The sequence below is a fragment of the Cydia fagiglandana genome, chromosome 7 (genome assembly GCF_963556715.1).
Source record: "Cydia fagiglandana chromosome 7, ilCydFagi1.1, whole genome shotgun sequence".
Classification (NCBI taxonomy): Eukaryota; Metazoa; Arthropoda; class Insecta; order Lepidoptera; family Tortricidae; genus Cydia; species Cydia fagiglandana.
The window spans coordinates 15837852-15854429 of NC_085938.1; the positions used below are offsets into that span (position 1 = coordinate 15837852).

The 16578-nt window shown below is 39.2% G+C and overlaps 1 protein-coding gene across 1 annotated transcript in view; it reads left to right on the forward strand.

Moving 5' to 3' along the window:
• LOC134666233 (RYamide receptor-like) overlaps window positions 1-16578 on the forward strand; it is a 64309-nt gene that overhangs the window by 40611 nt on the left and 7120 nt on the right. Inside the window, exons 5-7 of the mRNA XM_063523384.1 lie at window positions 8239-8360; window positions 10010-10104; window positions 12655-12780. Coding sequence (XP_063379454.1) covers window positions 8239-8360; window positions 10010-10104; window positions 12655-12780 — 343 coding nt within the window. The remainder of the gene's footprint in view (window positions 1-8238; window positions 8361-10009; window positions 10105-12654; window positions 12781-16578) is intronic.

A 16578-nucleotide genomic window follows, 5' to 3' on the forward strand; every position in this document is an offset into this window, starting at 1 on the left:
TAATATATAAGGGCTAATAAACGGGTGACCGTTTCCAGTTGAGATATGCTAATAACCTACTTGGAAATGTTAAAAAGCGACCTTTCTAGCTTCTCAACTATAACTACGAAAGTAACTTATAGTCAGACGGTAAAAAGTCTGCAGCGATTTTGATAGCCCACACAGTGCAAGTGTCATTTTAAACGACAAACTTCTATGAAATTATGACGTTTCAATAACACTTACATTGCGTGGGCTATCAAATCCGCTGCAGACTTTGTTTGGTGCGACTATACTATAACTAAATTCTCAATGCACGGGAACTTGGTTAAATAAGTCCAACGACGGGTGAGCAATGTAAGGAGTAATCCGGGTTTTCTGAAGTTTATGCGTAGGTTTGGGTAAATTGAGCGGCCTGCTAGGGACAGCAGTGCGAGCCTTTTACTGGGCAATGACGTCTCGGGGGGGTTCTCGGATGGGGCAATTGGGAATCCTACGTGTGCTCGTCCCCATAGAAACGTTAAACCTATAGCATAATACAGTACTTGTATAGGTCTTCACTAACAGAATTGCATCTTCGTCGTTTTTATTTTCTTAGAAATAAATTATAACATACCTAACACCTAATTTTTATTGATACTTTACAAGATAATTTATGAACATTTTATGAGACGTGAAATGCCAAAATTTTTATGCTGCATATTATGGTTCGCAGACAGTTTTTGAACGTTTATAAATTCTTTATGAACATTAAATTATTACTCATCTTCTATAAAGAACACAACCGACAGAAAATGCACACAATCACGTTGCCCACATGAACTTTATATAGATATCGTAGGTTGATCTTTCGAGCTCTTTTGGACAATATACCTATATGTAAAAATATGTTGCTTGTAGGTAGGTGGTTATGATCAGGGAGCCATATTATAGTCACCTTATTTGAGCATTTCAATATGCTGGCTTACATTTAGGGCATAATATTTGAATGCCTTTGGTCCGTTTTCATAACTATGGTTTTCGTAACTGGCTGCCAAAGAAGATTAATTCTTCCTATTTCATAATTAATTATCAAACAAGAATTTACTTTCTGGTTTCGTAATCGAGTTTCGTAACTGGTTATGAAATAAGATATGTTTTTCTGTTTTCGCCCGGATTGGGTACGAAATATGAATTATTTTTCGCTGCTTCGTAATTAGTTATCAAACAAGAATTTATTACTCTTTTAGTAATCGTGTTTCGTTATTAACTTCGATATATTTTTTGGAAGTTAAGTTCCCCTTTTGTTGCCAATTTACCCTGTGAATGACTGACTAGGTAAATGACTACAAAAGAGAAGAGAGCAACATCCAGGCTCTTTCTGTACCAATTTTGATTAAAAAAACTTATATGCAATAAAATTACCTACATAGATATCCCTACAGTAAATTAGAGAAAATAAAAATACGAATATTGTAAATCATCTACTTTAATTTTCTAGATTTGTATAGAAACAAAAGCTTGTTAAAACCCTTAGTAACAGTAAAATAAAAGAAAAATATGACCTAACTTCCTTTAACAAAAAAATATTTTTCACTTCGTATTAATTCTTCTTAGTCTAATTTAATACATAAATGGAGCAATAATCTCAACGCAGTGCCCGGTAGTTAGGTATTTTGTTTTCAACTAACTCTGCTACTGCCCTTTCAATCTCTTGATAGTTTTTATTTACCTTCATTGATCGCTTATAATTGCGAAGTTTAGTTTCCATTTCTAACACATCTAATATTTGTGCTATATTGGGATTCTTTCTTCCCACATATTTATTTAAAATTTTCAGAAATATGCCTACTTTTTCGTAGGAGGATGGAATCAGCTCATGATTCTGAGTATATAAATAACATTAAATTTGTCTTTCTTAAAAAAAGGTGTGTATCGTTTTACACGAAAAAGGTACTAAGTGTATCACACGAAAATGTCCAATTATGAAAAAAGAAAAAGTAATAAGTTTTGATAATTAATTACGAACGAAGAAAAAATACTCGATTACGAAAGCAGAAAGTGAATTCTTGTTTGATAATTAATTATGAAACAGGAAAAATAAATCTTCTTTGGCAACCAGTTACGAAAGCCATAGTTATGAAAACGGACCAAAGGGAAAATGATTGGGTAACCAATTTTACAGAAATGGATCGTCACAATCAAATTATTTACACAAGTGGTTAACACACCCGAGCCCTGATCTTTTGACAGCACCTTGTACCCATTCTATTGTTTAATCATCGCATGGTTTTTTGTCTTTTGACATGGCGAGGTAACCCATGAATAGAATGATGGGAAGTAAAGTAAATCTATTCACGTGAATTTGGAACAGAAAGAAATGTTAAATTTATTGCTTACTTTACATTTTACGCCAGCGATTTTTAGCTTCAGTGAATAACTAAATGGGTACGATAATAAAAAGTAAAATAAAACTAGCGAAGAGGACTTTTGAAGGCAAGATTGACTTTGTTGTTTTCTTAAAAGAATTATACTCATATTTATTATTATGAAAATAATTGAGATAATTTATTTATAGATCCTTTTATTTAATAAATTTACAATCATGAATAGTGCCAGAAGCTAACATTTAAAAATTGAATCCGAGTTAGTAGCCTTTAAAAAAAAATTAATTATCTTTCAAAGCTCGATTTCAAAGTTGTTGTTTAAGAAAAAATACCTGCCTTTATTTATTTTAAACAATAGTGATAAAATTAGCTTTTTAATATCTTCACTTAGCTAGGCAGCAAGCTTCGTGGCTTTAACGCGCTACTCAATTGAATACTCTGAATAATTACGTCACGATTCTATTTATATACTACTAGCTGTGCCCGCGGTTCCGCCCGCGTGGAATTCGGTTTGTGTCAGTAAGCTGCTAAATATATAAAAAATAGTAAATTACATTACGCTGTATTTATTTACTAAAAATACAGCGTTTCATACTTTTTAAAGCGCGATTTGTCCGATTGTTGATCCGACTACGCCCAACTCTTTTAGTATGAGAAAGTCGAAGTCGCCTAGTATGAGCCTTAGTATGAGGGCGCCGAAGACGCCCAGCTTTGAAACGCGTACGTTACGCCCGACGCTCTGAGTATGAGGGCGCCGGAGGCGCCCGGCTTTGGAACGCGTACAGCGTGTCACGTACGTCGGTCTACGCCCGACACTTTTAGTATGAGGGTGCCGTAGGCGCCCGGCTTTGGAACGCGTACAGCGCGCCACGTACGTTGGACTACTCCCGACGCTTTGAGTATGAGGGCGCCGAAGGCGCCCGGCTTTAGAACACGCACAGTGTGTCACGTACGTCGGTCTACGTCCGACTCTTTGAGTATGAGGGCGCCGAAGGCGCCCGGCTTTGGTAACCATACAGCGTGTCACGTACGTCTCTTTTAGTATGAAAAAGTCGAAGTCGCCTGGCTTTGGACCGTGTGCAGCGCGCCACGTTGTTGGGCTACAGCAGATTCTTTTAGTATGAGGGCGCCGAAGGTGCCCGGCTTTGGAACGCGTACAGCGCGACACGTACGTCGGGTTAAGTCCGAAGCAGTACCGGATTAAGATATTTTGATGCCCTAAGCATTTCTAGACCATGGTGCCCCCTCTCCCTAATAGGGTCATTAAGATTACATTATTTTTTTGGTAAATTGAGTGAAGTTCATTGCCGCATTACAGCTGAGAATGGAAATAAGTCACATCATTTTATCTCGAAAATTGACAGTGCCGCAGCAGTAATTTTGCAACAGAGTATTTTATCGTATATTAGGTTAGAATGTAATTGAAAACGCGAGCAAAGCGAGCGCGAAAATTTTTCGATATAAAACGCAATTTGATAGACAGTTGTACATTTTTACTTTTAGTATGGAAATCAGTCACATCATTTTATCACGAAAATTGACAGTGCTGCAGCAGTAACGTTGTAACAGAGTAATGCTGCTGCAGTCGCCACCCGAATGTCACCTTTATCATATCTTAGAAAGTGATTGAAAACGCGAGCGAAGCGAGTGCGAAAATTTTTGATATAAAAAACGCAATTTTACTTTTAGTCCCAACCAGGCGCGAATCCAGGATTTCATACAAAGAAGGGATGGGACAGTTTTCTATCAGCCTAAGGCTCGATATTTAAGGGTTTCAGCGAGGTTGTTTTCATGCATAAAAGATGCATGCAAGAAAGCAGAGCTTGGAATTGACCAACTGTGTGAGCAAGGCAGTAGGCCCAGCTGCGAAAGAGGAAAGCTTGGATTTGGATCCACGCCCAAGTGTATTTAAGGCAGAAGATCAACTTTGCCGTAAGGCAGAAGGCCTCGCATAAGACCTAATGCCGCACCGCAAAAGAGTGGGTTGAAATCGAATCTATGCATGTAATCACGACTCTTCTACTGCTAACGATTGTTTCCCAAAGAATTACGCGCCATTATTTTTGCAAATTAGCTTTTGGACAGCTAAAATATCGTGTGGTAAAAACGACGTGTCTGTCCCTATCTTTAAAATTTGTTCTACGTTTTCAACCTGGCATTTTGGTGCCCCCCCCTGAACGTGCCCTAAGCACGTGCTTGTTTTGCTTATTGGTTGATCCGGCACTGGTCCGAAGTTTTGACTATGAGGGCGCCTTCGGCGCCCGGCTTTGGTAAGCGTACAGCGTGGCACGTACGTCGGGCTAAGGTTAAGGCATTCAGAAGTTAAGATGTAATAAAGAAACTCATGCAGATAAATAAATACATACCTACATACAAACACGAACGCTGAAAACACAATACACTCTCGCTCTCTTTTTTTTGGGTGGTCGTGAAAAAGATGTCACTGTGCAATGAGGGGTAATTAATTTACTGTCGTTTAATTTTGTTGTATATTATTAAACCGACATAATTATTCAATTAAATTTGTTGATGTCCGTACCCCCTCATCTAAACTTAGAGTTAATTTGGCAAAAACCTTCCTCGGTGGCTATTCATGTCACTACGAATCAAATTCAGCGCCATCTGTTAGTTTACCAGGGTACTCAAAAGTGGTAGCACATAATTGAAATAAGTTTGCCCCTCCTTCCTAAGTAACGCCATAAGATTTAGGGGCAAACTTAAATCAAGCGAGTGTTGTGGCTACCCTCCCTTTTAAGGGTTGAATTTTTATAGCCTATAACCTGGCCGGAGATTTTCTCGACAGATTAGTAAAGTTTGCATCAAAATCCGTTCAGCCGTTTTCACGTGATGCGCGTTCAAATAAACAGACAAATAGATAAACAGACAAAAATTCTAAAAACTGTTGGAACGTGTTCTGTTATCGATTCTAAGTATCCCCAGCCAACTTTTTTTCAAATATCTTCCATGTACAGACTTTCGACCCTCTACAGCTTTATTATATGTATAGATTATTTACTATTAGTACAGTCAGCAGCAGAAGTTGCTGAGCGGGCGAGGTGTTCAAAATTACCATGACAAGTCGCGTGAAGATCATTTTGAACACCTAGCCCGCTTAACAACTTCTGCTGCTGACTGTACTATATTTCAAATTTCCGTTCACGTCACAACATTTACTCTTCAGTTCACGTCACAACATCCGCGCAGAGTTCGGAAGATATTGGAGGCCGATTCAAAGTTATATTTTGATGTCAAAATGATATTGAAATAATTTTATTTGGTTATCATTCGCCCGTGCGTCTTGTTTATACTTGTATGGACAATGCGCGCGGTATGCATGCGAAAATTATAACAAAACGCCACCATTTCGATAGCACTTTGACATCAAAATGTAAGTTCAAATTGACCTCTTGGCTTCATCTTCTAAATCACTGGTCCAAAGGTCCGTAATAATACTAATAATTTATAGTAATAATATGAAATTCCCTAGTGAAATTTTAGTGTTAATATAAGTGTTTCTTGATTTCAGTCACTTCTCACACTATCCGTGGGTATATATTGTACTCAGTAACGTAATTTTGGCAGGTGTTAGAGTGTGTATATGTCGGCGGCCGATCGTAAGATTAGGCAGATCGTAATGTTCCTGTGTAACGTTTTGACGATAGTAACATTAATCCTAAAGATGCCGGAAGGGCAAGCTGTCCAGAAATACCGTCCGCTACGCGGGACTCCGTCGACTCAGGGAACGAGTCAAAGATATTCACGTTTCACGATATGCCTAGGAATTTCACGATATGGCTGATCTTACGATCGGCCGCCGACATATATAAATGATTTAGATTTACTATTGGATAAGTAGGATTTAAGGAAAAGATTGATGTAATACCAATTGTACAGAAAATACTATAAAAATATGTTGTATAGCGAACACTATAAAATCACAATATAGATAACAAATATAATGGTGACCTCTGCAGGTTAATATGTGCATATTCATCATACCTGTATCTAAAGCACACACAGATAAGATTTACATGATAAAAGTTGTTTAGCAATATTATATTCAACTATTCAAGTAGCTTCTAATGCAGGTACTTCCAAAATTGTAGGACATGCGATAAAAAAAAACACTGATAAGCTTTTGGTACACGACACTTTAAGCGCTAAAAGTAAATGACTATATACGAGTCGGTATAGTTTGTATTATTTACTTTTTTAACACATTAATGTAGGTAAGAATTGGACATAGTAAAAACAAAAAAAGAGAGCAACCTTTCATGTTAATTATATTTTATTAATGTACGAATTAATAAAAAAAACGTATTACAATGTATCACTGCTTTATTTTTATTCAATACGTTGCAATTTTACTTCTGACGTTGCAACAAATCTGTCTTAGGCACTGGTCCCACCGCGAGCTAGTAAGCTAATATTTACTTTTTTAACACATTAATGTAGGTAAGAATTGGACATAGTCAAAACAAAAAAAGAGAGAAAAATATAAACTAAACCTAACATTTAACTTGAGCTTAAACAACAAGCAAGTGAGAGAAATAAAGTATACAGAGTGTATGTTTTAATGTCGACTGTTATTCAGTATAGATAGGCTCTACAACCTTTCATGTTCATTATATTTTATTAATGTACGAATTGATAAAAAAAACGTATTACAATGTATCACTGCTTTATTTTTATTCAATACGTTGCAATTTTACTTCTGACGTTGCAACAAATCTATCTTAGGCACTGGTCCCACCGCGAGCTAGTAAGCTATGAGCTATCGGCTATAAACACGAACAAAAGATAAGCACTCGCGTGTAAATAAAAGAGATACGGCGATATTTATAGCTCACCGCTGGGCGAGTAACTATAAATATCGCCGTGTCTCTTTTATTTACACGGGAGTGCTTATCTTTTGTTCGTGTTTATAGCCGATATCTCATAGCTTACTAGCTCGCGGTGGGACCAGTGCCTTAAAGTGATGAATTTACATACATAGGTAACTACATTGCCGTTTCAAAGATTTAAAAAAAAAAATTACGCTCGTGTAGTTATTACAAACTAGAAAACCAAACATGTTACAAAATACATAGCACTACGCCTACACTTCGTTTAATTGTTCGGTTATATTATACATGCTGTACAAAGTTAACACATCACTTCATCAGAGGGCCTACCGGGCTACCGCGAACCACGTTCGACGTGTTGCCTCTCTGTCGCGCTTGTAAATTCGTACGTAAGTGTGATAGGGAGGCAACACGTCGAACGTGGTTCGCGGTAGGCCCTCAGAGCCCAGAGCGCGAGCGTGCCAAGGGTCCATTTATCGTACGGTCTAAGACTTACAGGTAATAAATGTTAATTTGTAGACCTTGGAGTTCGCTCAAGATGATTGGTACATGCAAAATGAAGTGAAAGTCATGCGTGAGCGCGCCAATCACCAGAGACGCTCGTCAAAGTCGTATCATAACCAGCTCAAAATCATTACAAATCATTTGTATGTATGTACGTATGTATTTACTTTATTGTACATAGAAATATAAACACGATCATTTAATCTGAAACAGGCCCCTGATCTTAACTAAAAATACGAAGCTTTTTTTTATTTGATGTTGCTTCTTCTCAGTATTACGAGCTGTGTCCATTCCAATGAAAAACTAGCACAAAAATGAGTCTACATTTTTTAAACACTCCTCGCCACAAATTGAAAAAAGTTGAGGGATAGTTTCTACAAATATCATTTCACATAAGGATTTAAAGAGCTCTGATTCTGAGAATGAGTAGTAAAAAGTCCATTAAAAAAACTGTTTTTATTATTTAGGACAGAACGACCTTGTCCGCTTAGCCAGTTCTCGTGTGGACTTACGTTATCAATATGTATGTTATTTCTTTGTTGCAGCGCCCACACTTCCAAAAGGATAGCGAAAGTTATAATAGTTTTCATATGGGTGTTGGCATTCCTGCTAGCGGCTCCCATGGCCATGTCGTGGGAGGTGACCATGGTACCAGAACTGGATCCAGGTATTAATAAAATAATTTATTATTACTCGTTCCTGGGTCAAATTTATTTTCGTTGTCTTGTTTTTTGTCGCCAATAAATGTGAAGGAGTGCAGTATTTTGTATGGAGTGAAATTTAGTTTTTAATTTTTCTGAAGATAATAATAATCCATACTTACATTTTTAACATTAGAAAAAGGTGAATAATCTTGACATGTAGTTTTGATAAATACCTCAGTCATGGCAAATATGTAACAATTATGAATCATATACGATTATCTACATTATTTTACTTTCGTAAGTAATAATTACTGATTTTTAAAAAGTGTCTTTCAATTAAGAGACGCGTCGAAAAAACTAACTGTGTATACAGCTAGAAAGACATGTAATAGCACTCAACTATTTTTATTTATTTAACAATGGACAATCTCACACCACACCTGAGGATGCCGGGCAAAGTGGAGAAGATTAAGCACGAAAGCGGACCCTGGCGCTAGCCTGGGAAAGCGCTTGGTTGAAGAAGAAGAATAAAATACATAAATAGAAACGTGACGGAGTGGCCACAAAAAAGACAACGAAAAAGAATTGAGTCCCCCTACTTAGTATTAACAACGCATTCACTGCCAACGAGCGCTATGCGCTACGAGCGTAGGCAAATTACGTGTGGTTTATCCGCTTTGTGGTGAAAAGCACCTACGAACGGAAAACCCACCTAGCGGGTCGTTGGCAGTTAATGCGTTAGAACACGTATTAAGTAATGCAATTTGGTACAGCTTTTAACATAGATGTGGGTTCCGTTTTCATGACGAGGATGGTTTTAGGGATAGGGAGTCTAGTGTATCTCAATTCTTTGTACCGAGTAATTGCAAATCAATGTCCAAAATATGTGACTATTTTAATGTTGCTCTCATAGTAAATACCACGTAATGAGAAGATCTAAGGGCCCCCCCACATCTGGCGTCTTTCGAGCGTCGGCGTCTGTCGGCGTCGGTCCAGCGCTATTGAAAAATGACGTCGCTGCGCAGTTGCGTCGACGCTGCGTCGACGTTGCGTCGACGTCGGCCATAGAATTATAGACGCCGACACTCGAAAGACGCCAGATGTGGGGGGGCCCTCACAGTAATATCACTGGTAATCAATCATAGGTCCCGTGATTGGAACACGAACGGTAAAGGATCATTCCAGGTTACCGGATATTTGGAAATTATATTTAATCCTACAAGTTCCTATCGACAATAAAAAAAAAACTTTTATAGGCGCTTTGTTTCAATTAGGTATAACCTGCTTGGAAAAAATAAATATGTTTAGCACATTATGCTGATACAACTTGTGGCGCAAAATAAAAACTAGCTGGACTAGGTAAGGATGTATGTACCTATAGGTAAGTTCGTTGGCTCATCGACCAAAATGAGACTTGGCCTCCGACACAAGACAGCGCCACTTTTTTCGGTCTTGTGCCTCTCACCAAGTGCAAAGTATAATAAGTAAATAAATATGAGGCATTATCTATGAAAAGGGACCTTATTGTCGATGGCGCTATACGCCGCACAGCGTCGCGCAGCATTGCATTTATATCGGAGCATCGTTAATAATGGCGTAAGCGCCATCGACAATAAGGTCCCTTTTCATAGATAACGTCACATATATTTTAATTAATAATGTTTTGTTGCAGTTACCAAGCTGTTGTACAAGAAACCATTTTGTGCTCCGAGTGAATTTGGATTACATTCCTTGGCAATTTATCGACTAATATTATACATTTGTCAGGTAAGTTATGCTTATTCTTTTATTGCTATATGTGACTTTGTTTATCTTTTACAAATTTAATGTAACGACAGATAAATCTGGTTTTATCTTCTAGAAAACCGTTAGTACACGCCATAAACTAGGAATCCTCTAGACCGAGTTTAGAGTAAATGCGGGGGTGCGCGCCCGCGGGTCGAGGTGAGCGAAGTCCCGTGCCGTGATTGGTCCGTTCAAAGACACGGACGTCACACAAAGACACTTTCGACTCAAACATGGAGTAAAATTACCGTATGCGTGGCAGAGGGAATAGCGCGACTATGCTCAGTCTGGAAGATGTTTTGTCTGTGGTACACGCACATAAGTTATTAAGCCAAGCGCGCACCACGATTTTTTGTCGCGCGATAATTTCGTCGCAGAAATGTAACGTATGGGTTTATATGGCGGTGCGCGCATATGCGACAAAAAAATCGCAGCGATTTTAAAATTGTGATTTGTTACATTTTTCCGCGACAGCGCGCGACGCGTTTGTCGCAAAGTGAATTGCAGCATACGAAGCTGTATGGCCCCGTGCGCACTGCGATAATAAAATCGCAGCCGGGACCTCAGTCGGCATTTCGCTCTCCAAGCGTCAACATATCGGAACCTGCTTCTCCAATGGAGTTACAAGATGAGACGCTAGATGTTGACCGTTTAATTATAGAAATAGAAGGAGATCACCTTTGTGGTATAAATACTCAGTCATACAGCGATTGCATATTGTTTCACAACAAGCGACTGGTACGACATCCATGTCGAGAATGAACAAATCGTCGACTTTTTCATCGCAGTGCGCGCACTGAATTTTCTGCGATAAATTACAGCGCGATTCTAAAATCGTGTCGCAAAAATTAAAATCGTGGTGCGCGCTTGGCGTTATAATGGAAGTGGTAGATAAATTATTTTCACAATTTGAGCCTATATTTCACAACCAGAAATTAGGCTTCAGTATCTTATAATTTCAACCCCACTAAACAAAGGTTTCAGTTGCAGATTTTGTGAGCAAAATAAAATTTAGACACTCGAAATCTATCGTAATTTCAGAACGCGTTTGTTTTTTGAAGATTGATTTATTTTAAAAAGTTACATTGGTAATATTCAGTTTGACTTGATCTGCACATTTTGTAGCTACGGAAAATAATAATAATTACAGAGAACCATAATTATATTTCCAAGGACCCTCACTACCCTCATATTTATTATGTTCTAATGTCACTTATAAAAGGAAAATTATATATTCCGTCTTCATCGGCTGCGTAGTCAACATGCCAGTCGCTTACGCTCCATAGCAATCGAAACGCAACTGTCACTGTCGCACAAATATGAAAGAGTGATAGAGAGACACAAAGCGTTTCGTTGTAGTAGCGATAGCGATTGTCACCTTGGCTAGGCCGGCTGTTTATCACAGTAATTTATCAAACTACGGACGGAAAGTGTATATGTATTGCGCACTATAGCATCACTTACAAAAATACCGCGGAATGTAATTGCTGCACTGTTCTCTATATTTATGTAGATGATTCTGCTGAATATGAACTGCGTGTTTATTTAGGCATTCGATGTAAACAGAAATGATAGATGATATCGACTCATTAATCATTTTTTACAACCGTTGAGAGGCAAAGACTTGGTTTAATGACATCCCGTGATGTATTCCAGAAAATTCATATTTTTTTAACGCTAAAATTGCCTTTTAAACGGGTTTGATCCTTCTCACTAATGCGAAATTAGATAGTCACCGCTGTGCACAAAAGATACAATGCCTTTTTAACAGCTTAGGGCACAGAATAAATTTAATAATAGTACTAGGTACAGAAGACTCACTCTCTAACAAAACGCGTCTGTTACGATCAGCACAGATATGGCCGCTAGGTGGCGACAGCGCCACACGCGGCTTATGGCTTTCCCCAAAATTGGGGTGGAACGGATGTACTTTTATCTACCTGTAGCAAAGCGACGAAATCGCGGAGTGAGCCACGCCTGCTTAGGATTTGAGGCTCAAAAAATATTTCAGATAATACATACTATACTTGCCGTTGTAGGTATAACCGCTCTTCTTTAAAAACCGGATTTTTCTCTTACTTGAGTATATTTAGGAGGTATCGATGCACAACGGCCTGCCATCTTATGGCCCCTGTATACAATGTTACAGCTCCGGCCAGTCCAAGGGACGCAGCCATGCGGTAGAATGAGATAGCAATATCACTTGCTCCCTCTAGCGCATAACTGCGTCCCCTAGACTGGCCGACGCTGGCCCATTGTGTACAGGGGCCTTTACGCCTTGGTCCACACACAGATACTCGAACACTGAAATTTTGAACAGAATATCCGGTTCACCTTGGTGGAGGTATCTTCTTTCTTAGCTTGGCGCTTTTGACACTCAATAACGTTTATATTCTTTGGTTATAACCGACCTGTGTTGTTGTATAATTATATTTATTGGTTATAAGTGTTATAACCAAAATTTACTGCAACTAAAACTTAACAACCACTGTCTGGCAAAAATAGTAGACTAATGTAACATTTCTCCCCCAGTACATCATCCCTCTGTGCGTAATAACGTTCGCATACGCACACATGTCCTTGAAGCTGTGGGGCGCACGAGCGCCAGGAAACGCGCTGGAAATACGGGACGCGAACCACATGAAAAATAAAAAAAAGGTAAGTCACATGATATTGCCAAGAAAAGGATTAAATTACCACCGATATTTCACTCGATATCAAAATCGTTTTTTTTTTTATTATAATGAGAAAGTGGCACTGCTAATATTTGTTTTGATTCTTTGTTCAGAATTCGGATTTAAAAGAAATCAATTTTGTATTTTGAATGAGAGGTATAGGTACCTTAAAAAAAATTTACTTTTTATTTTACCGTTCTCCCGCAATGCATGATTTATGTATCCATGCCAAATTGCACGGAGCTAAAGCTCGGACAGACGGACATGGCGAAACTATAAGGGTTCCTAGTTGACCACGTAACCCTAAAAAGGTGGAAAACTATATGTTTGTATACAATCTAGAAAGATAAATATCCCTAATCATAGAACATTTACAGACCCAAATAAAACACACATTATTTTTAATAGACTGACAGCCTATACAGCAAAAATGGACGGTTTCCTAGTATATTATTAAAGAACATACCTTTTCTTCGCGGGATAAGGGCACATTCAAATTAGTAGGCATACAATTTGTGGCAATCCATCAAGCGTCAAATAGTCTCAGGATTAATCGCCCTCATCACACATACTTACATAATATTATATGAGAACGAATTGACTACGAAAAACCTAAAAACCGTTTTTTATACGCTCCGCGTGAATGTGCCCTTTGCTGAAACGGGGGAATTTGGGGCACTTATCATAATGACTCGTCGCAATCCATGTTATTATTACAGATGTTTTAAATTTGATGCGTGTGAGATGCACTGCGAGATCAAGGTTGTATTATAATAAGATCAAAACTTTTACATAATGTTAAATCAGAATCAGGTTACCGGACGCATATATTATTATTCGAATTATAATATTAACTCATTAATGGAACGGTAGAAATAATACATATTTTAATTTAAGTGTGTCAATTTGTTTGAAATAATTATTGAAAGTCATCATACTTAATGTAATGATTGTCAGACCATCATCTTTTAAGGATTTTCGTAAGGTTATCCTATAGATATGTTAGCTTAGGCTTGTTTTATGGCATTGGCGGGTGCTAGCAGCAAGGAGGGAGGAAAACTGGCCCGCCCCTCAAGAAGTTCGCAAGTGGCGGGAAGAAGCACGAGAGGTGCTCTATGAAAAGTGGTCGGAGCGTCTGGAGATCCCGGGAGCTAGCCGGGACCTGGTGGCCGCTGTTCGGGCTGTTCTGAAAGAATGGGTCGAATGCAAGCACGGTGTACCCTCCTTCCACCTCACACAGCTCCTGACGGGGCACGGCTGCTTCGGCTGGTACCTGTGTGAGAGGGTGGGAAGAGAGCCGACGACAGTGTGCCACCATTGTGATGGAAGAGCCGTGGACACGGCCCAACACACGCGCGAGATATGCCCTGCGTGGGCGGAGCCTCGCGCTGCCCTGGCCGCGGCTGTGGGAGGAGACCTCTCACTGCCGGCGCTAATACGCCGTATGATCAGCAGTGAGGAGGCATGGGCGGCAGTGGCTTCCTTTAGCGTCACCGTTCTGACGCAAAAGGAAGCCGCAGAACGATCGCGCGAGGACGACGCGAACTCGCTTCCTCAGCGCCGAAGGAGGTCAGGTAGGCGGAGAAGAGCCTTCGCAGCTAGGATAATGCCGCCTGCGGGTGATGGGTCGGGAGTTCCATCACTCGCCTGAAGAGGTTTCGAGCTGGAAGGCCCTCAAGTGTTCCGAGGTGCCTTCAGCGGAGAACGCTGCTAGAGCAGCCCCAAATGATGGGCTCGCAAGAGCAACGCCGATACCCCGTCGCGTCGGAGGTCTACAACGAGTTCCCGAAACCCCGTCAACAAAGCGCGCGGCGGAACACCCCAGGGGGGCCAGGGGGTTTAGTCCGTGGAAGTCGGACATACCCACTGAGCTTCTCCCGGGCCAGTGGGATCCATAAGGATTCCCCCAGGGTCATCAAAAAAAAAAAAGGCTTGTCCTGTAAAGTTACGCGTTTCTGAGAATAACCAAATTATGACTAAGAAAAATGCGGTCAATCAATACATTATGACTTAAAACTTTATGGGGAACAATAGAGACCCATCAATTGTACATTAACCAAATTGAAACAATATACCGCTTACCTCTAAAATTCAGATATCTGCTCATTGGTTGGGCTCAGCAATTTACCGCAGCCAATGGCCGTAACATGACACGAGAGTGGCCATCGGTATTGGTATCATATTTTTAACACATTCACTGCCAGTATCGGCTACTATAAGCTTAGTTCGTAGCTCGTACTAGCAGTGAAAGCGTTAAAATCTAACGGTAAATAAATCGTTTGATGAAGTTACAGTCAGCAGCAGAAGTCGTTATACACTCCAGGTGCTCAAAGAGAGGTAAACGTTTAAACTGTCAAAAAGTTGTTGACTGTCATGGTAGTATTTACTTGTGAGCGCTCAACGTGTCACAAATATGTTAACAGTCGCTATTCATTAATTTCTACACTTACAACAAGTCATTGATACCTTAACTGTCAAAAAACCAATGGTATCTAAGCGATCAACGTGTCAAATATATCTGAACAATATGGAAAAATAGACTTTAAAGCATACAAGTATGGTCGAATATTGAATAAAAGATAGCCATGCTAATTTCAGGTAAAGCGTTTTGACAATCATCGAAAGCAGTACAGTCTTGTCATCACATACATCTATCTCACGTTTTGCCCTTCAACCATTTGACAGGAGCCTCTCGGTCAACTTACTGCAAACTATTTCTTTTTTAACAGAATCGTCAAGACGAATGACACATAGCAAAAGCTAACTGAAGCCGAATTTAGAGCCAATTGTCAAGGCACGTCGTGGTCTCAGTAACAGGCGTTTGCTTTTCAAAGCCGAGACCGCGGGTTCAAATCTCAGTCGTAGGCACCTAGAGATTACAGCTTTTTTTTTTTTTTTTTGGGGTTTCATTTCTATTATTAATTTGTGTCTTCTGGTTTTATGTTAATTTCGCATTAGTTTATATAATTTTTGAAGATAATGTCACATGTAGCGTATGCACGACTTTCTATCAGGACTACTCCTGTGCGGAATGCCATTTGATATTTACTACTCAAAAATCACGTTTGTTGTATGGGAGCCCCATTTAAATCTTTATTTTATTCTGTTTTTAGTATTTCTTGTTACTTATAATAGCGGCAACAGAAATACATCATTTGTGAAAATTTCAACTGTCTAGCTATCACGGTTCCTGAGATACAGCCTGGTGACAGACGGACGGACGGACGGTTGGATGGACAGACGGACGGACAGCAGAGTCTTAGTAATAGGGTCCCGTTTTACCCTTTGGGTACGGAACCCTAAAAATGCTGGTCTCTTCGAAAACTGACTAAATTAAATTAAGGGATATGAAAACAATGCATTTTATTAATTTCAGACATCATGTTTCATAGTAACATTTATTGCTTAAGACCTACACAATCGATATCTAAATAGTCTTACTTTTATTTTTCAAAACGTTCGGGGTTCGATTCCCGAGCTGAGTACACATTTTTTTAATGTATGAATGCAGTTTTTCGTGTTACTAAAATCGATGACATGATTCCTAAGAAGAGATCGGTGTATATCTTATAGTATCAGATTTTCCCATACTGGCCGATCTAAATGGGCCACCCTGTATAGTATATTTTACTACAATAAGTGGGCTAAATAAATATATTAACATAGGTATATAATATGATCAACGGTTTGGAAGAACAGCTGCATATGACAGTTAAAATAAAAAAAACCGATCATTCTAGTAGAACCTACTTATTTATTGTATAAGTTTGACACTTAACGA